The sequence below is a fragment of the Schistocerca cancellata genome, chromosome 6 (assembly GCF_023864275.1).
Source record: "Schistocerca cancellata isolate TAMUIC-IGC-003103 chromosome 6, iqSchCanc2.1, whole genome shotgun sequence".
NCBI lineage: Eukaryota > Metazoa > Arthropoda > Insecta > Orthoptera > Acrididae > Schistocerca > Schistocerca cancellata.
The window spans coordinates 14,544,487-14,566,809 of record NC_064631.1 but is presented as its reverse complement, the minus strand read 5'-3'; the positions used below and the strand labels follow the sequence as shown (position 1 = coordinate 14,566,809).

The following is a 22,323-nucleotide window of genomic DNA, read 5'->3' as shown; positions in this document are numbered from 1 at the left end:
GCGGTACGTGCAAGTTATAAGATTGGGCTTAATATAGCGAGAGCTGGAAAACCATTTGCTGAATTAATAAGTTTTGGTTAAGAGCAAATATCAGTGATGAAAATTTACGTAACTGTTTGCGCTTGTCTGTATGTAGAAATTTTGTTCCAGATATTAAACGCATTGTAAACTCCACCTGTGATAGTTAAATAAAACGTATCGTAGGTAATAGGTACTCTTTCAAACCATGATTTCTTTCGAGCACTCGTACTAACTTTATTCCTTCATTTAAATAAAGCAAACTAGGACACAAAACGCATTACAGAGGAAGGAGCAGGCCCGCATCTCGTGGTCGTGCGGTAGCGTTCTCGCTTCCCACGCCCGGGTTCCCGGGTTCGATTCCCGGTGGGGTCAGGGATTTTCTCTGCCTCGTGATGGCTGGGTGTTGTGTGCTGTCTTTAGGTTAGTTAGGTTTAAGTAGTTCTAAGTTCTAGGGGACTTGTGACCACAGCAGTTGAGTCCCATAGTGCTCAGAGCCATTTGAACCATTTTTTGGAAGGAGCAGACTGAAGTTATGGTGTGGAGGGGAGAGAAGCGGGTGGCCAGCTTGCCCCTGTGTGCACGCAGAACACCTGTTAACTGCACGCGTGCAAGTGCACCGCACACGTGCAGGATTCCTGCCCGCCCCTGAGCTAAACCATAGCTGACCAACTGACCAGCTGCTCAGTCACAGCCATCACTGCCATCACTCTATGGCGGCTAGCCTTTGTATAGGTGGTAGTACACCTGGCACCGCTTGTTTCTAGAAATTTCCAGTACTCTCGAGCATTACGTGTGCGTTACGCGGCAGCACGTGATGCCTCCGTGACGATCAGTCCTTACTCCGCTATGTTCACTGTGTCCAAGGGTTGCAGCTTGTAACGGCTCTGGAGCGTCGTGACGCGGCATAGTCCGCTCTTGTTAGCGGAGTAAACATCATACATAAGCTACGTCCGGTCACGTCCGCCTCGCTGGTAGCAGGAATTTCCAAGCCTACATCTAACTTGATTTTTAACCCTGTTTTCTATCATTCGCGACAATGACCAGCGTGAAGCTCTCAGACGTTGGCATACGTGTGGTGTCTGGCCACGGGTTCGACGCTATTCCGCCACCCGAAGTCGAGGGTGAACCTTTGGCGATGCCAGCCACTTATGCTGGCGAACCGACAGGAAAATCTGTAAATAAAAGTTATCTGAAGAACCCGAGGCAGGCACCAACAGACTATCTACAAGAATCCCCTGCAATTCACACTCAGGTGCCTGGCAGATATATTGTATGATAGAATCATTTAGCGAAAAAAATGCAGTGCAATTACTATCGGACGAGATTTCTGACTGAATACGGGACTTCCTAGCAAACAAAACTCAAAACATCGTTCTTGACAGGGCGAAATTGACAAACGTGAAAGAAACTACATGGCTACACCGAGCTATTCTATGGGACCATTATTCATTATAATGTATATAAATTAGGGTGCGAATAACAGTAGAAACTTCATGAGGCTGTTTGTAGACGATGTTGTTGTCTATGGGCTGCAATGTCATAAGAGTGTAGGGAACTGCAAATGGCTGTACAGATGACTGCCACTTTGTACTGACGGTAAATAAATGTGACAAACTGATCATTTAGAGACGAAATGGTCTGTTACTGTTCGATTACACTATTGCACATAAGTCACTGAAACGAACCATAAAATAGCTAGGAGCGACCTAACCTGGAATACTCTCATAAAACTGTGTGGAAAGCAGATGCAAGCTGCGATTGATGGGAAGAATAGGCAGGAAGTGTGATTCGCCCACTAAATGAATGGCGCACGACGCACTTGTTTGACCGATTCTTGAATGCTGCTTACCAGTGGTGGAGCCCTACAGGTTGGGCTAACGAAGGTAGAAGATCCAACGAAGGGCGGAGCCTCTGGTCACAGGTTCGTTTAGTATGCATAAGAACATTACGGAGTTACTCAACAAACTCCACTGGCAGAGGCTAAACGAGAGGCGTGCAAAGAATGTTTTTAAGCAACCCAGGAAAGTTTACCGTTGAAATTCCGAAAGTAATCCCCCGCTGAGATTTTGGAAACCTTTTGCTCCCTCCCACAGAAGTACATCTCGCTCTGTGGCCACAATGAGAAAATCGGACAAGTCAGAGGTCACAAGGAGCCTTATCGACAGCCATGGACATCAGGGACTACTCGCGAACGGAACAGGGAAAGCTAGAGGTGACGTTAGCGCCATAAGTAACCTCTGCTACACTGTCATTCTGAATTTTCGTTATTTTGCAACGAATTTTTGGCTGCAGTCGGATAGTATAAGTATCCTCGCATCTGACTAGAGTTTGCAGATTCTTGGCTGAAATACTGAAAATACCAATGTTTTATTTTCCTTTCTTAAAAAAACTGTGCGTTTGGCTGATCATTCCGAAATGTTATTACTCAGAGTAGGAAATCAGCTGAACCCAACTGATATGTGTTTTGCATGTGGTTGTTAAATAAGACGGCGATAGAGTAATTAATAGGTTCATGAATTTTAATGTCTGTTTAACGTGGGTTCCCTTACTGATGGCCGGCCGTGGTGGCCAAGCGGTTAAAGGCGCTACAGTCTGGAACCGAGCGGCCGCTACGGTCGCAGGTTCGAATCCTGCCTCGGGCATGGATGTGTGTGATGTCCTTAGGTTAGTTAGGTTTAAGTAGTTCTAAGTTCTAGGGGACTGATGACCTTAGAAGTTAAGTCCCATAGTGCTCAGAGCCATTTTGAACCTTACTGATGACCGATACCTGGCCTTGGTTTGGTTACGTGTAGTTTGAGTTCTTTGGTGTAATACTGGCTTATGGGATTTTATGTAGTATATGTTTAATTTGCGTCAACGGGGCAAATAATGTCACTTCATCGTGTTAATCCTCGACATTGACTGTACTGGCAGAAACTTCAGGATCTAACATAGTACCAGAAACTGTGGTTTCAAACATACCAATAAAACTGTCTTGCTACATAAGGTAGCAGAAACTGTGATTTCCAATGACCTAGCAAAAACTGTGATTCTCTCTTACTTGCACAAATTGCTGTTTCCAAAACACTAGCAGATCCTGAGGGTTCTATCGCACTAGCAGAAACGGTGGGTTTTATCAATCGCAGAAGTTGCACTTTTCAATTTAGCAGCAGGAACTGAAGGTTCCACTACACTATCTGAAATTTCGGTGTAACATAAAAATCGATAGGTTCCATTCAGTCAGTAGAAATTGCAGGTTCCAAAGTATTAGCAGATACTGTGGAGTCCATCATGCTGAAAGAAATCTTAGATTCCAGCGTACTAAGAGAATCTGTGAGTTTCAATGTATTAGAGGAAACTACATCTCAGATATATTAACAAAAACTGTGGGTTCCAACAACCCAGCGGAAACTGCATGGTCCAGAGTAGTATCAGAAATTGCTCTTTGCAGTGGGCTAGCAGAAACAGCGAAGTTCAGCATGCTGACAGAAACTGTGTGTTCCGATGTGTTATGGGAAACTGCCTGTTGTAATGCACTAGGAGAAACTGAGAGATCAACTGCACTAACTGAAACTCCGGCTGTACTATCAGAATCTGCAGGTTCCTTTAACAAGGACGTTAATTAATGAGAGGACACAGTCAACAGGTCTGAATGTAACTACTGGGTAACAACTTGAACATCCTTGGATTATTCAAAATAACAGTTTCATCAATTTATTACTAGAATACTAGAAGTTACTAGAATACTACAAATTTTCGTAATTTCCTTTCTTTTGACAAAAAACATTTGCTAGCTGCAAGAATTAAACTTTGTTTCTTTTCCTATTGAAATAGTGCAACATTAGAACAGGTTAACCCACAGTGAGAATCCAAATTTATCCTTAAGTTCGAAAAGTACTACAAGAAGAAATGCAAGAAGAAGTTTACTAATTTAAAACATTAAATTTTCTCTTTCTACAACAGTGTCACTGTAGGATAAGGTCCATTTACGTCAAGAAACAAATTTTCATCATGTTCCAATAGTTGTAGAAGAAGCAATTTACTAATCTGTTCTTATTGAAAGAGTGCAGCTCTAAAACACAGTTCATTTACATTAAGAAACCGAATTTGCGTAAAGTTCCTAAGGTTTACAAAGGTAATTTAGTCACTTCAGGTATTAAATATTTTCTTATTAAACAGTGCAATATGTATATTCTCTTTATCCTTCCAGAATTTCAAGTAAAACAATTTACTCAAAGAGGTTCCTTAGGTGACAATAAATCACGTGGTTGCGGACCGCGGGCGGCACATACCACTCCGGGGTAGACCTAGTGCACCCGATCCGCAGCGACAAGGCATGGAGTGAGCATTGGATCAACTACATCATACATAAAGCCTCTCTTAACCCTAGAACGGTCGGGCGTCAAATACACTCCTGGAAATGGAAAAAAGAACACATTGACACCGGTGTGTCAGACCCACCATACTTGCTCCGGACACTGCGAGAGGGCTGTACAAGCAATGATCACACGCACGGCACAGCGGACACACCAGGAACCGCGGTGTTGGCCGTCGAATGGTGCTAGCTGCGCAGCATTTGTGCACCGCCGCCGTCAGTGTCAGCCAGTTTGCCGTGGCATACGGAGCTCCATCGCAGTCTTTAACACTGGTAGCATGCCGCGACAGCGTGGACGTGAACCGTATGTGCAGTTGACGGACTTTGAGCGAGGGCGTATAGTGGGCATGCGGGAGGTCGGGTGGACGTACCGCCGAATTGCTCAACATGTGGGGCGTGAGGTCTCCACAGTACATCGATGTTGTCGCCAGTGGTCGGCGGAAGGTGCACGTGCCCGTCGACCTGGGACCGGACCGCAGCGACGCACGGATGCACGCCAAGACCGTAGGATCCTACGCAGTGCCGTAGGGGACCGCACCGCCACTTCCCAGCAAATTAGGGACACTGTTGCTCCTGGGGTATCGGCGAGGACCATTCGCAACCGTCTCCATGAAGCTAGGCTACGGTCCCGCACACCGTTAGGCCGTCTTCCGCTCACGCCCCAACATCGTGCAGCCCGCCTCCAGTGGTGTCGCGACACGCGTGAATGGAGGGACGAATGGAGACGTGTCGTCTTCAGCGATGAGAGTCGCTTCTGCCTTGGTGCCAATGATGGTCGTATGCGTGTTTGGCGCCGTGCAGGTGAGCGCCACAATCAGGACTGCAAACGACCGAGGCACACAGGGCCAACACCCGGCATCATGGTGTGGGGAGCGATCTCCTACACTGGCCGTACGCCACTGGTGATCGTCGAGGGGCACTGAATAGTGCACGGTACATCCAAACCGTCATCGAACCCATCGTTCTACCATTCCTAGACCGGCAAGGGAACTTGCTGTTCCAACAGGACAATGCACGTCCGTATGTATCCCGTGCCACTCAACGTGCTCTAGAAGGTGTAAGTCAACTACCCTGGCCAGCAAGATCTCCGGATCTGATCCCCATTGAGCATGTTTGGGACTAGATGAAGCGTCGTCTCACGCGGTCTGCACGTCCAGCACGAACGCTGATCCAACTGAGGCGCCAGGTGGAAATGGCATGGCAAGCCGTTCCACAGGACTACATCCAGCATCTCTACGATCGTCTCCATGGGAGAATGGCAGCCTGCATTGCTGCAAAAGGTGGATATACACTGTACTAGTGCCGACATTGTGCATGCTCTGTTGCCTGTGTCTATGTGCCTGTGGTTCTGTCAGTGTGATCATGTGATGTATCTGACCCCAGGAATGTGTCAATAAAGTTTCCCCTTCCTGGGACAATGAATTCACGGTGTTCTTATTTCAATTTCCAGGAGTGTATAACAAAGGATTGTTAACTGGTGAAGTGTACACTCATAAGCATAGTCTGCCTCATGCAATAATGGAGGTGTTAAAACCTATTTTTAGAGACTTAGCAGCACCTGAACTGTTGAAAATGTGTATTCACGGAAAAACTCAAAACCCCAATGAAAGTGTAAATAGTGTAATATGGTCGAGAATCAAAAAAAATGGCTCTGAGCACTATGGGACTCAACTGCTGAGGTCATTAGTCCCCTAGAACTTAGAACTAGTTAAACCTAACTAACCTAAGGACATCACAAACATCCATGCCCGAGGCAGGATTCGAACCTGCGACCGTAGCGGTCATGCGGTTCCAGACTGCAGCGCCTTTAACCGCACGGCCAGGTCGAGAATCTCCAAGACTGTATTTGTTGGAATAGAAACACTTCACTTTGGTGTGTATGATGCTGTTGCGACTTTCAATGATGGCAACATTGTAAGGTGCAAGGTATTTAGAAATATGGGAATGAAGATAGGTTCTAACATGGTACGAGCGATGCTTGCTTTAGACAAGGAACGCCTTCGGGCTGCAGACAGGGCTGTAAAGAGTCTAGAAATACAAGCAAGAGTAAACAGGAGGAGGAACAAGAGGAAGCTGGAGGAGGAGTTTGCAGAGGATGAAGATAATCCATCCTATGGACCTGGAATGCACTAAAAAGTTAATCCAATCTTTGTCGCTCGATTCCCAAAACTTTTATTTTCTCATACTAATTACATGTTTTCTAAGGATCTTCCAAACATATTTGTTTCAAACTTTCAGTAAATGTTACACAGTACCTTATGCATAATTTAACACAGCCTTTTTCCAAAAAACTGTATATTTTTGAATATATAAATAAAAAATTGCAAAAAAGTGTTGTGAATTTTCATTACAATTGAAAACAAATCATCTTTAATAACTGAACTAAAATTTTGTAAAATCCCTGTGTTAAGTTGTAGCCCATATTCCAATAAATAATCTGTAAAAAGTTCAACTTCCTACCTCAAATACTTTCTGTGGAAAGATGTAACTTATAAGCGTTATTTTAATATTGCAAGTATAGGGCGTTCCGGAGCCCCTTAAGCACGAAGCTGCCAATAATCTCTGAAAAGCCACCGACCGGCACGAGTGTCGTAGAAATGCCAAAATAACGCTCAACATCAAAACAGGTAGCGGCAGATCCCAGATTCTGCCTTCGACCGAGCATGGCACGCAAGTAGGGCAAGCGCCCGCTCCGACTGCTCGTGAAACGGCCGCCACGGCGCAGGAATCGCCGCAGAGGCGCCCGCCGGCAGCGCCAGCGCCTGCTGCTGGAACGTGAACGTGGTCACGCCGGGCACGCTGCCTCGTGCGCCGGCCTCCCCAAGGCTGTGCGCGAGCCTTCGCCCGACTCTCTCTTCCATCATCCCTCCGTGAGGGAGCTCTAGCTCCGCACATACCCAGAATCAGTGCTCAAGTTGTCCAGGTAGGAGGTATTGTTCTCGCACACGGTTCACATTGTACAGGCAGGAACACTAGTTTCCAATGTACTAACAGAAAGTCTGAATTCCGGCATATTAGCAGAAACTCCATCGTCAAATATATTATCGGAAACTGCCGATTACAACATCCTGGTAGAAACTGTTGGTTCTGTGGTACATCATAAACTGTGAGTGTCAGTGTCTTTACAGCCACTGTTGGTTCAGTGGTATTAACATAAACTGTAGTTTGAAATGTACTAGCAAAAGCATTAGGGTTCAGCGTACTAGTAAAAACCGCGGGTTTCGTCATATTAGCGGTTCTAACGCACTAGCGGAAGCCGCATTTGCGCTTGTACTAGGAGAAACTGCAGTTTCCCTTACAACGAAAAATAATTAAATGAAAAGACACAGCACAGTGTCACAATACGAGTTAGAACATTTAACAAATGAAGGCTTCGGTCCATACTGTATACCAACTAGATTCCTTTCAGAGTACGCTGATACAATAGCTCTGTACTTAATACAACTGTTTGCTCGACGAACGATGCGTACCCAAATACTGCAAAGTTGCACGAGCCACACCACGAAAGGCGATAGTATTAGTCCACTAAATTACAGGCCCATATCATTAACGTCGACATGCGGCAGAAATTTGGAACATATCTCGTAGTCAAACATTGTGAGTTGCGTCTATTGGCAGAGAGTCAACACGGATTTAGAAAATAACGTTCTTGTGAAACACAACTAGGTCCATCTCACACAAAGTGTTGAGTGTTATTGACAAGGGATTTCAAATTGATTCTGTATTTCTAGATTTCCAGAACCCTATTGACACTGTACCTCACAAGCGGCTTGTAATCAAACTGCGTGCTTGTGCAATATCGTCTCAGTCATATGATTGGATTTGTGATTTCCTGTCAGAGACATCACAGTTCGTAGTAATTGAATGAAAATCAAAGAATAAAACAGAAATGATTTCTGAAGTCCCCTAAGTAGTGTTACAAGCTCTCTGCTGTCCCTTGTCAATATGAACGATTTATGAGACAATCTGAGCAGCCGCCATAGGTTGTTTGCAGAGTGTCCTGTCATTTACCGTCTAGTAAAATCGTCAGAAGATGAAAAAAAAATTGAAAACGATTTAGAGAAGATATGTTTCTGGTGCGAAAATTGGCACTTCACGCTAAATAATGAAAAGTGTGAAGCCATCGACATGAGTGCCGAAAGGTATACATTAATCTTCATGTACAGGATAAATAAGTCAAATCTAAAGGCCGTAAATCCAGGAATTACACTTACGAACAACTTAAATTGGAAAGAACACGTAGAAAGTGTAGTACGGAAAGCGAACCAAAGACTGAGTTTTATTGGCGGAACATTTAGCAGATGCAAGAGCTCTGGTAAACAGACTGCCTACGCTACGCCTGTCTGTCCTCTTTCGCGGGACTGCTGCGCTGAGTGGGGCTCCTTACCTGATGGAATTAACGGAGTACATCGGGAAAGTTCAAACGAGGGCAACACGTTTTGGGTTACTCAGAAATAGGGGAGAGAGTCTCACAGACATGATACAGGATTTGAGTGCGGCGGGTCTTGTCACGAAGTATCAACCACCAACTTTCTTCTCTGAATGCGAAAAGATTTTTTTTGACGCTGACGTACATTGGGTGAAACGATCATAATAATAATAAAAGGAGAATCGGAACTCGCACGTAAAGATATAGATGTTCGTTATTACCGCCTGCGTGGAATAATAGGGAATTATTGTGAAGATGCTTAGGTGAGTCATTTGCCAGGCACGTAAGTGTAACTTGGTGAGTAACAATGTAGGTGTAGATGTAGATGTAGAATTATTTGCGTCCTCTCTTTCGTAGAACGTAGAGCGACCAATTCGCCGTCACTGGGATCGGCGCTGTTTCAGCTACCGAAAGCGCATGAGGGAGCTGTCTGCGCTGTTCCGGGACCGACCGCGGCCGCCCCTGGAGGAGGCAGTCTACTGGGTGGAGCACGTGCTGCGGCACGGGGGGGCGCCGCACCTGCGCCCCGCCTCCCTGGCGCTGCCCTGGCACCGGCACCTGCTGCTCGACGTCGCCGCCCCCGCCCTGGCCACGCTGCTGCTCGCGCTGGCGGCCGCCTACGCCGGCCTGCGCTGCCTGCTGGGGCCTCTCTGGAGGGGCAGAGCGGCGCGCCGGGACAGGGTCAAGAGTCACTGAGCGGCAGGAGGCAGCGCTGGACCTCCGGCCCGGTTAACATCCAGAGGCGATGCCTTGCATTTTATGTCCAAAGTTACTTGCTGGTTGGACGTGTTGTGGTACAGAGAATTATCACCTGAGATGTTTTCAACACCAGTTCCGAAGAACAGTCATATTTTCGGAAAGTTGGCTGCATTTCACTAGGAAACACTCTGTAATACTGACTGACCAACTTCCACCGATAAGTAAATGAAACTTGGAAATGCAGCCTGTCAAATGTATTATGCAAGACTTTTCCGTGCAGCATCAAGCTTCACACTTTCTGTTTTTAATTGTTTTGCTCAGAAAATAAAATCATTACCACAAATGAATTTTTTAAAATAGAATCTTTAATCTAATTCAGAGTGATCTGTCTGTTCGTCTGCAAATGTTGTGTAACCGTAACATGTCTAAGTAAAGACTGAAACACACTTTCTGCCCCTGACTTGAATTCAGTTTTCTGCGAATAAAAAAAAAAAAAGCTGTTCCGTGAACTGTACAATGTATCCTATCCAAGAAATCTGCGCAATAAATTGAGAAACAGAAATGTCTGAAATTTTATGTGTTGAAACACACAATGAAACTTACATGAAACATCTAAAATATTTAACGTAGTTTCTAGTGAATGTATACGATATTGTAACGTCGAACTGAACATCCTTAACCAGTGCACCTTGGAATTTTTTTCCCTGTAATGTCAGGGCAAAGAGTGCATGAATGAAAATTTTTGGAAAATTCACCGAAAAGGTCAGGGTTCTATATGGTATTTATGCACGAAACTCTCTGCTGCCACATTTATTCAGAAAAAATGTGACTTTAAGTTCGACAGTTTTGCTATCTCATGTTTTCGTAACAACAACAAGTTGCGCATTGAATATTGATATTTTGCGAAAGGAAAAATGTAATTGAAAACGATAATTCAGTGCGTTAGCGGTGGTGATCATATCTTTGGCATGTTGTAAAGACTGAACTGATGTTATTTCGTGGTAATTTCTTCTGTTGCGACCAAAACTATGCAGTGCAACGACACTCGGTGTTAAAAGCTGATGAACAATGTGACTGAAGAAACGATAATTATAGGAAAGTCCAAAAGCGAGGATGTTCTGGGTCCAACAATACCACTGATTCCAACCGACTTGCCGTTTCAGTTTAAGTCTATCCAGTTCCCGGTTCGTCTCATATTTGTAGTGATCATTAATAAATCCTCAGGCTAATCGTTGCAAGAGTGTGGATTAAACCTTGAACTGAAGTGTTTTTTCCTATGGACAGTAGTATGTCGCGTAGTCGTGAGTCGGTTAGTCATCGGCACCATTCGTTTTCTCTCTGGATGTTGGATGAATCCCTTCTCGACCAACTGTCAACGGTGGGGAAACGGTGTTCTGCGCCACTTTTGATATCAAATTTCTCAGCAAATTAATTAAATTGCGACAGCTGATTGATTTATGATCTTAACCAAATGTTCTGCTTAGTGTTTTTCGTGTAACCTCTTCCATTTCACTTAACCTACAGTTCTACTAAGTGTTTCTCGATCCCCTAAGGGTTGATTGAATACCGCCTTAGGATAATCAGTCCTTCCCCCTCCATCTCACCCCTTCCTCTGGGAAATCTCCAATCCGTCACCCTCCACCTCGCTAATACAGGCACACATTTGATATCAAATAATTGACTAATTAAATAAATTGATCAATTAACTAACCCATCCCCTCTTGAAAATCCCGCAGCCATCCTCCAGTCACCTCACTCTCCCATATCTGGAAACTGGCGGGAAAATGATTTAGTCTGTGCTGGAGAGGAAGGACCTCATTAGACGATATCAAAGTCAATTGGAATTACATAGCAGAGGATATACTGTTTATTTATAAAATACGATTTTCAGTGGCTGGATCTGTTTTCTTTTTGGCTGGAAAAGCACACATCCAGCGGCTACATTTCCTAATTACATAACTCAATCGGCAGCTGAAAGAAGGAAATAACTCCATAAACCTGTTTGTTGGGAATCTTTTTTAAAAACTGTATATCTGAAAGTTATTTTTTACTGCACACACAGAACAACATTTCCATCCGTTTACAGTGTTCAGATAATTTCCAGATATTGTACTTTGACTCGTAAAATAAATAAAAAATTTGGTGGATTTGTTTCCTTCTTCCAACTGATTGAAAATGTGACTAAAAATAAAGAAATAAGTCAATAATGACTTTCAAATTTTATCCAAAATTGTAAAAACATAACACTATAGGCTATTGGAAAAATCTATATAGTTGAAAAGTTGAAAAGGGCATCAATTTTTTGACCCCAAGAATGCGCAGAAGGTTTTAGAGAAAAAAACTTGGACACGGAAATCACTCATCATCATGATAAGGTGGATCTGAGGTGGTAGGCCAGGTAATTAAGGTCCTCGTAGAAGTCTTTCTTTTCTGTAGGTATGTAGGTGATTATCTTCTCTAAGTCATGATTTTTTTTTCATTTATGGGTATTTTTCTTGTGTATGCAGTCTCTGTAGGAAACGTTATTTCATCCAATAACTTTGGTTTTTGAATGACAAATCATGTCTGAACGATGCTACCAATGAATTCGGAGGCTATTATAGAACCCTTCAAGTCTTGAAAAACTTTGGCCACCAATCCTTAGAGATCGCGATTTGTTTTGTAGTCTTCCTCACAGAATGTCCAGATTCTCTCGCTGTTTGTATCAACTCACAGTACTCGTCCGGAGTGTATATTCTGTCCGTTTCCTAATCTTACGCTTGGCGATAACAAAGATCCTATCACACTGCAGGAACGAATGTCCACGAATAGGAAATACTGGTGAATTGTAGCAAAACGGCCAAGTGATACCAAGGCAAGTAGAAACTTGACGATAGTTTTATTTCGGTTTTGTCCACCGCAAGCGTTGCTAAAAATGCGAAGTTCTTTAACAGTTGGACTCGTCCTGAATCTTCAACCAAAGTAGGCTACATAGCTCATAGGAGCCTCTTCTAGATATGTGTAGAAATTTGCTCATCCTGTTTTCACGGCAAGGATGCAGAAAACGTACAACCAAAGCTTTCTTAGATAGAACATCTCTTGCACAGGAATTTTCGCCAGTGGAAGATTTTGCATTTAGTCAAAGACGAGGCACCCTACTTCTTTTTCATTGCACAGTCGCAACACTTCTTTTCGTTTGGAGTAAAATTTATTGGCTCGACGTAAATGGACTATCTTTTCAGTGACTGCGACACGTTTTTGCGGTGTCGGTGAGGACTGGTGATTTGATCTTCATTTCCAATTCCTCACATGTGCTACAGGCGTCAATTTGGAGCCTCCCTAATCTATATCCATGGTTCTCATTATAATATTTCCGATGAAAATCGTATTTGACGCTAAATGCGTAATGCGGATATTTCTCACACAACAGGTGGTGCAGAGTTTTTATATCCCTCTCAGCACCTAGATATTTAATTTCCTTACTGCAATAATGAGAATGATGTATTGGTAACTCATTTATATGATCATCAATGGCACCTAGTATTTGTGGAGGTAACACATTATCCCGGTTCATATGTCTACCACGCATATCAACTGCAGATTTTCCAGAAACAATTAAAGTAGTCAAACGGAAAAGCGCTTTATTTTTGATGGTATATAAAACGGAAAATGCATTTCTACAAACTTGAATTATTTTTTTGGCATTGTTCAGAACAAATAAATTGAGAACGTTGTCTAGTTTCTTAGGGTTTTCGTTCTTTGAACGGCGGCGTTTTGCATCACGTCGCATTATCAGACCCATTAGAAATGTATCTTGTTCATTTTTGTTTCGTCCATCATATAAATTATCTAGAAAATATTTCTTCTCTTCAGAAAGGAAGTTGTTTGTGCATTCCAACTTGCCACAACACGAAATGTTTGTGTTTGATTTTGCAGGAATAGGCTTACCTGTGGAGGTACTCACATATTGTTGACCAAGAAGACGCTGTCTCTTCTGTATTTGGCGTTTATAGCAGTGAACGATGAAGCCACTTCATAATCACTCTCGGAAATCTATGACATCATATAAGTATGTTGTAGTACGAAGAAATTAGTGATTAGTAAAAGCTCAACACGAACACGTAATCACATTAACCAACTGTTTGCATACTAAATAGTTAAAAAGATATACAGCATATGGAGCAAGAACGAACTTGTTCCGTGCCCTGCTCCCATCTCTTGGCCATGCATGGCAGTAGTTGGAAGACAGAAATAAATTTATGTGGCACCTCGTGGATGGAAGCGATAGCTAGGATACCATGGATATGACTTGGGAAATGGAGTGCTAATCAGGAGTTTGTTAAGTGCTTCCAAACAGCTTGCTTAGTGATAGGGTAGATGTCTCTATTTTCGTAGAGACCCAAAGCATTGATTCCTCATATTGGTGGTCAATATTGCTTTCAGGAATGTGACTGCAGTTTTGATGTCATAGGTGGTAGTCATCCCGACCCCTAATCTTTGGACACTACCTCGTTCATTTTGACGGCTTAGAGTGTATAGTCACATGTGGAATCAAGGGGGAATTCTTCAGGACTTAAACCTATAGAGCACATATATTAACACTGTGTATACATTTGCTTGACATACGTTGTGTGTGAAAGAGATTGTGTTGTATTCATGGGGTTAGAGGAGCGTAGCGCATAATTTCACGAGTCAACTACTGCTGCTATGTGTTTGTCTATTTCCTCAAAAGTTGGGCGTCGTTTCATGCATTTTCCGTTGCTGACGATCGTTTTATAGGACTGATGCGAGCATACCACAATTTCGGAAGCATAATCGGATGTGAACAGTAGGTGCTGTATGCCTATGGAAACAATATATGACATGCATCATGAAGAATCTATATTTTCTCTTTTTCTATTTTCCTTTTTTATGTCATTTGGTGCTGTAGGTAATAGTTTTATGATCTTAAATTTTCTCAACATAGTGAGTGTGATAGAAAACTTGCAGGGTGAATGTATGTTATGTAGTACATATGTAATTCCTGAATTGGAGTATTAACAATGTTTCATCCCAGGTGAGTAATATATCAGAAACCACACTGCTTTAACTGCTGAACTGTGAAGCCTTACTAGTGAGTCTTTACGTTCTACAATCATTTCTCTCTTCCCAGTACCTCTTTGGTATGGAATCCAAAACTACAACAATTCTACAGAATTTATAACACAAGAGATTTACTTAAAATGTTCCAAACACCTTCCTGTTGCAGCTCCTTCTTCTTCTTAATCGTCTCTCAAATGAGTAGGCTCGTGTCTACTATACGCAAATAAGGAGTACTAAACTACTCACCATGGAAGTATCCAGAGATATCATGCGTAATTGAATAGTGATGTGATTAAGTTTGTTAGTGTACAAGTACCATCCACTGCACATCGTAAGAAGGATTGCGAAGTAAGCATATAGATGAAGGCGTAAATTTAATGTATCTATTTAGATATCACTCCATCCATGTATAGGCACACAAAAGTTACAGAAGAATGTTGTCTCTTATTTATCGAAAAAACAAAATATGGAATAGTTAGATGTCGATGAAGAAAGACCATGCTGCAGCAGGCTTGCGTCGTCGGCGGCCGCATCTGGTCCCCCACATACGGCGAACTGGCATTCGAACACTCTACACGACTAGGACGACGGAATGACACTCACTCACGCTCTCTCGCGATGTCGCGACCGAGAGTATCTCGGTCACGCAGAACCTTGCTACCAGCGGTTCACTATACCACAAAGAGAACAATGAGTGCAAATTACTCGCTGTGCAGTGGATGCAGCGTTCTGCTGGGCCGCCAGTTATGGCGACGCAGGACGTCACAGTACTGCCAGGGAAGGCTCAGATAGTGGCGGTCACTCAAGCAGCCACTGCCCTGCCCAGGCAGACTCTGCCAGTGGTGGCTCGCTATGAAGAAGCCAGTGTACTGCTGCAATCAGCACTGCCAACCGTGCCTCCACAAGAGCACTTCTGGCTGCTGCCCCGTCAGTCGTTGTAAAGGTAGATGCCATGGACCTGCCGGAAACAAATGTAATGATCCTGATAGGTTTTGGTCTGATATGTGCGTCCCACGAAGCTGACCACACGGATGTTTCACAGGTCTGGTGCAAGTAGCCATCAGCGAAAGTCGAGAACGACTTTTTATCTCCATCCACCTCTGTCACATGGCACCCAAAGAAAAAATTCATCCCATCCTCCGCTTGTCATCCAGTGGGGGGAAGTCAACAAAGATTTACGATTGATGATCCAGAGATTGGCAAACCTCAAATTGGTCTGTGTCGCCAGTGACGACTTTTAGAAGATCTACCTGGCGACCACACCACGCTCATGACCTACATCTGCATGTATGGGCTCCATTTCTTCATGTACAATGCACAGCCTATCCAGCTGCTGAGGTGGTCTTGTGCTACATCCCACTCAAGATGGATGTGGACCATCTCATAGAAAAACTAGTGCCCATGGGCTATGGTGACTGTGTTACTGAAATCATATGGTCACTTAGGACATGCAGTAACATGCAAAAGTTACTTGTCATCCTGGTGGACAATGCTGACAACCAGAACATCTTCCAGGTTATGCATGCTGCTGACATCGCAGTCGACGTTGCTTCTTCTTCTGCCACGGCCTTGACCATGTGCCGTGATACTGTATGATGCTGACCTGTTGTCTTATGTGCACTGGATCGGATTAGAATTGTAAGTACACGAAGAAGAGAGAGTACCCACTGTAGTGCTGTAACTGCGGTGAGCAGGATGTGGCCAGCTACCGAGGCTTCACAGCCTTGAAACGTCGCCACTGTGGCATGTCAGGTTGGCACAGAAGATGCAGCTCACCTCTAGTTTTGCCAACATGGATATCAGCCCCCCTCCCACCCTGACTAGCGCCAAGCGTCACTGTATTGGTCCTGCCACAATTACCACTTACCACTTCATCATTTCAGGTGACTGTCAGCTAGTCAGTCGCATCAGCTGCCCCCAGGACTTGTGGGCTTGTTCACTGTATGGACCCTCTCCCCCCCCCCCTCCCTCCAGCACTACTCAGCAGCCTGTCAGTAGTGTCCCTTGCCAGGCAGTGCCTGCTGCTCAGCCACAGCCTGCCATCTTGGTCTCAAAGGCACCAATGGTCGCTGCTGTTCTGATCCCAAAGGCCGACATAATCGAGCTGCAGTCTCTTCTGCGTTCGCTCACCACTCCGCTGAGCCAACTTCTGGACCTCGTCACTCCTGTCATGTCTACCCTCTAGGTCGCCATTGATGCCACACCATAATACCATGGACAACAATCATATTCAGGGCCTTACTATCTGCATTTTCAACGCCAACAGTCTCCATCACAACAGGCTGAGTTTCGCTAGTTTCTCCATGATATAATGATGTGGCCACTGACGCCTTCCTCGTCTGGAAAACTCATCTCAAGGCGGGAGGCTCCATATGAGAGGCCAGCTTTAGCTGCTACACTAGAGACAGGCCTACCACATTCAGCGGGATGGCTATCTCTGTCATGACATTGCTACACCGCTACAATTCGCACTTGCCACAGCTTGAGCTTCTAGAGGCGACAGGTGTGGTAGTTACCACATAAAGTAACATTACTTTCATTGTGCCATGCCAGCTGCCCCCACTATCTACCTTACCAGAGGACGGCTGGATGTGCACAATGTCAGCATTCTCAAGGAGATAGGGCAGCACACATCCACCTGTACAGTCACTGCCATGTTCTCTAATCACCTCCTGGTGATCTTTGATATGGATGTGGTCAGCGCAGTTACGCCTCCTGGCACCTATTGTACCAGCACCTGGAAGGCGAGTGCTACTGTGTGGAAGTTCTCGGCACCAACCCTGGACTTTCCGTTAGGTTTGGTGGTTCTCACTCCCCTCATCAGGGGCTACTTTGAGCAGCAGCTGCTGCCGCTCCTGGTCGGGCGTTAGGCAGCAAGACTGCCTCCACTGCTTCTGTCCTTCTCTCCTGGCAGAAAAGTGGAGAAAGACTGGCTGTTTCATGAATGGAAGGTCACTCACCAGCCGACCGTAAAGAATAGTTTCAAAGGATGTGCAGGGAGGTCAAGTTCGTTGTCGAGGAGCACCGCAACAGTGACTGGGTGGACCTCATCTCCACACTCTGCCTTAATTATAGCAGTGCCCGGCACGCCATCTTGAGTCTTCTGCAACTCGTCCTACTGCTCTAGGATGGGCGGCTGTGAGTCAAACACAAAGGCCAGTGTCCTGCCTGACGCTTTAGAGACCAATTTCACCATGTTAACGAATGTTGACTACGATGACTACCAACTCTTCAATTAACTGTTGCCTACCTCCCTGGCCACCCATGATGAGGGCGATGCCATCTACCCAATCTCTGAGGAGGAAGTTGTTGTGCATCTTCGATTCCTCGATTCCAGGTGGGTAGGGGGAGTTGGTGGGATCACCAACATTCTTAAGAACCAGCTGCCAAGGATCCATCAGCACTTACTGATATCTTTAGCCAGATTCTTCAGGGTTCTACCGTTCTGTTCGGAAACATGCAGAAGTGGCAAAGGCAAAGAAGGACTCTCAGCTGGCATGGATCTACCACTCATCAGTCTTCCCCTGTCCATTTAAAGGACCTCGAGATGCCTTAGCTGTGGCGCCAATTGGGGCCTGTCAATGAGGAACGCCTCTTGCTTGACGACAAGTGTGGCTTCAGCAGTGACCACACCACCTCCCACCAACTGCTACGCCTGGATGAACTGCAATTAGGGTGCTGGAGAGGTGAGTGTACTTACTCATGGACATGTCTAGGGCCTTTGACTCGGTGTGCAATGATAATCACATGTACAAGCCCATTGTACATATGATCCTTCTGCAGTCCTAAATTTCCGGCAGGACCTTCCGCTTATGGGCTGATAAAGGCAGTCTACCATGAGGTTAACATATGCAGGGGCGCCACAGGAGTTGTTGCTCAGTCCCTTGTTGCACTCTCTGTATGCTGCTGATGCACTACAGTTGACACATGAGGAACTGGCTCTGTATGCTGATACCACGATGTTACGCCCACAGTATGAACGTCGACAACTTGGGTCCCCACCTCCAGCCTGGGGTGCCACGCTATGGGTGCCTGGGCCACCAAACGGCTACTCAAGTTCAACCCTATGAAGAGCCAAGCGATCAGCTTTATGTGACAAGAGGTGCAGCTGGCTCTCCCACCAATCACCATCGACCAAGACTGCAACTTATTGTGGGATGAAATTCGACGAGCACCTCACCTGGCTCCACATGTCCACGAGATTTGAAACAGCGAAGGTCTATGCTGTCGATTCGGTTCAGTCTTAGGACTTGCCATTCTGCCGTCTTGTGTTTGTTGGTCCCCCACCACTGTTGTTGTCTTTCTATTATTTTCGGTGAGTCACTGTCTATGCCCTCGCCCCACTGGATAGTGTCTTCTGATCAAGTCCAATTACACTTACTATATTCATGCCTCCTAATATTACTTCAACATACAGGATATTACTGGCAGTGCACATGAGACCAGGCATCGTCTCATTATTTAGACAGATCTGGTAACTGTGCTCGAGTGGGAAAAGAAGGAGACATTCAGTGGGTAAGTGGTGATGACTGTGCATATTCACTGTCCAACTAAAAGAGCGCTCCTTCGTAACATAGAAAGAACAGCAACTGAATTTACTCTATCATGCATTTCCTACTGAACAGTGTTTCCTGGAGAACATCATTGTAGGATACAATCCTGGACCACATGAACGCCACTGCTCAACCTGTACGTGAACTGCTGCCACAGAGACGTGTGTGCTAAGCACGCCTATGTGGTGACACTTGACATGGAGGTTGCGGTTGTCATCCTGACGTTCGATGAAATTTTCACTTCCAGAATTTGGCCGACATGGGGAGGAAGGTGGCGGAGATGTCGAGACGTTGTGGAAATGTCCTGGATTAGATTACAACCTCTCTGCAGTGTCCAGTGTTGTGTAACGGTGTTGATGGCGACCCGTACATTGCAAGGGAACATTAAGCTCTGCGTCCCGCTTTTGACTGTGTGGCAGCAGCGAGTTTCGCCCTCTCTCTTCTCTCAGCATCACACGACACTGACAGGACATCACCCCATACACACACCCATTGCATTCGCCTATACTCAACCGATGCACTTAAGACTCAGCTGCTATATAGAGAGTAGAAAGTGGCCACTGCGCACAGGGGAAGGGGTGTATCTCAGGGTATCCCATCCATCAAAGCCACATCACTCTCTCATTATTTATTTCTTGTAAGTCGCTGTACACTGAGATAACAAAAAGTTATTGGATTATGGCATACAAATATACAGATGACTGAAGTATCATGTAGACAATATAGAAAAGGTGAGTTCATCGTCGGAGATCTCATTTGCACTCAGGAAATTCACATGAAAAGGTTTTTGCGTGATTATGGTTGCACTCCGGGAAATAACAGACTGAATGCGGAATGACACTGGGATCTAGACGCATGGGACATTCCGTTTCGGAAATCGTTGGGGAATTCAGTAATCCGAGATCCACAGTGTCAAGAGTATGCCGAGAATTAGCAAATTTCAGTCATTACCTCTCACCACTGACAATGCAGTGGCCGGCGGCCTTCGCTTAACGATCGAGTGCGGCAGCATTTGCGTAGAGTTGTCAGTGCTAACAAACAGGCAACACTGTGTGAAATAAGGGCAGAAATAAGTGTGGAGCGTACGGCGAGCTTACCCGCTAGGACATCGCGGCAAAATTCGGCGTAGTGGGCCACGCCAGCAGACGACCGAAGCGACTGCGTTTTCTAACAGCACGACATCGACTGCAGCGCCTCTCCTGGACTAGTGACCATATGTGTTGGGTCTTAGACGACTGGAAGATCGTGGGCTGGTGGTATGAGTACCGATTCAAATTGGTGAGCGTGGCACAGACAAACAAAACCATGGACAAAAGTTGTCAACAAGGCATTGTACAAGCTGGTGGGGGCACCATAACGATGTGAAGTGTATTTTCATGGAATGGACTGTGTCCTCTGCACCAAGTAAGTCGATCACTGACTGCAAACGGTTATGTTCGGCAACCTGGAGACCATTTGCAGGCATGCAACATAAGCGACATCGTACACAGGATGCGGTTATTTCTGATGTGGAATCCCCCATTTTATCCCCTCCTGTGTCAAGTATCTCTCCCGGTGATACAAATTGCCTAGTAGCCTTGTGTCGTCCAGTGAATGTGAGCGGCAAATACAGGCGTTTCTTGTGCCTGTGGAGCGGGTCTTATAGAGGCGCAGCAGGGATCAGGTATGTCTGACAGTCATCATCGTCGCCTCCTCCCTCCCTCCACCCTCCCGCCCTCCCCAATAAACCACCCGGGATATTACAGTCTGACGAGCAACGACGTCTTCATGTCACCGTGTTTACCAACATCGACAGGGTACGCAACCTTCGGAGTTTCTGTCATTGACTCTTGTTCTGCAAGTGTCCGCACAAATTGTTTCAGTCTTGGCACCTCATGAGCCTGATGTTGTGCCCCTGTCTGCCATGCTGGCTCATGCAGCGGAACAGTTTACGTTTCCTTGTCCAGGGCGGGCAGATTTAAGTCTTGTGTTGCTGAGGCGATCCTACCTCACCACTGGCGTACACAGCACGTCGAGCCGGATCGCGGCAGGGAGTGGAACTAGTCCCCCTCACTCGTATCGCTTGTGGTCTCAGCAGTCGCTTAGTGGCCTTTTTTAATGTAGCACCCGAGGATTCGACGGGCACTATTCTATTTTATCGTGAAGGTATTCCTGTCGTTCTGGTCGCGGGATCAGTTGTCGTGCAAGGTGTGTAAACAAAGTTTCAAGATTGATTATTTCCTCAGTAGCGCTGCTTGCGCAGATCGGTCTCAGCACCTGCACCAGGTGGTAGGGGGTGTTGGCTAAGCAAGCAAAGCATCGGCATTCGCTGACGAAACGTTGGTGCGAAAACATCGCGAGTGCAGGGAGTGTTTGTTTCGAAACGTCGTCGAGAAATCGCAGCTGCCAAAACGCAGAGCCTCTTGGAGCAGCGGTGTTCGATCAAATTCTGTGTAAAACACAACAACACTGGTACGGAAACATTACAGATGATTCAAGAGGCCTATAAAGAATACATGACACTTTCCATGGTTTTCATTTGACACAAGAGGTTCAAAGGTGGCCGCGAAGACGTGAAGGACGATGAACGCTTTGGAAGACCTTCAACGAACAGAACGGCGAAAATCTGGCCAAAGTGCGTCAAGTTTTAAGCAGTGACTGACGTCTCAGCATCAGAGTGATTGCAGATGAGGTGGGTTTGAATCGCAAAATCGTGTTTCAGCTAGTGACGGAAGATCTAATAGTGAGAAAAGTGTGCGCTCTCGGATGAACAGAAGAGATACCGCCTGGCTGTTTCGCTTGAAATGCATCATCGTTTACAAACTGAATCTGATTTTTGGACAAAGTGGTCACTTGTGATGAGACCTGGGACTTCGAATACGATCCAGAATCGAAGAGGCAAAGTTTGGAATGGCACACCTCAGCGTTACCAAAGTCGAAGAATGTCCACATGCGCAAGTCACGTGAGAAAATGATGCTTATTGCTTTCTTTGACTCATAAGGACTGATCCGTAAAGAGTTTGTGCCTGCCAGACAGACCGTCAATGGTCAGTATTATACTCGAGTTTGAGGGATGGAGTCCATCGAGAGTGCCCGGAGAAGAAAGACGACTGGGTGCTCCACTATGACAATGCGACCGCTCACACCTGCTTCGCCGTCACTGAAGTTTTGACGCGGTTCAACGTGGCAACGCTGCCGCAGCTGCCCTGCAGCCCCGACCTCACCCC

The 22,323-nt window shown here is 45.4% G+C and overlaps 1 protein-coding gene across 1 annotated transcript in view; it reads left to right on the top strand.

Moving 5' to 3' along the window:
• LOC126191100 (UDP-glucosyltransferase 2-like) overlaps positions 1-9,630 on the top strand; it is a 116,681-nt gene extending 107,051 nt beyond the window's left edge. Inside the window, exon 7 of the mRNA XM_049931835.1 lies at positions 9,209-9,630. Coding sequence (XP_049787792.1) covers positions 9,209-9,500 — 292 coding nt within the window. The 3' untranslated portion in view covers positions 9,501-9,630. The remainder of the gene's footprint in view (positions 1-9,208) is intronic.
• The last annotated feature ends 12,693 nt before the right edge of the window (positions 9,631-22,323 follow it).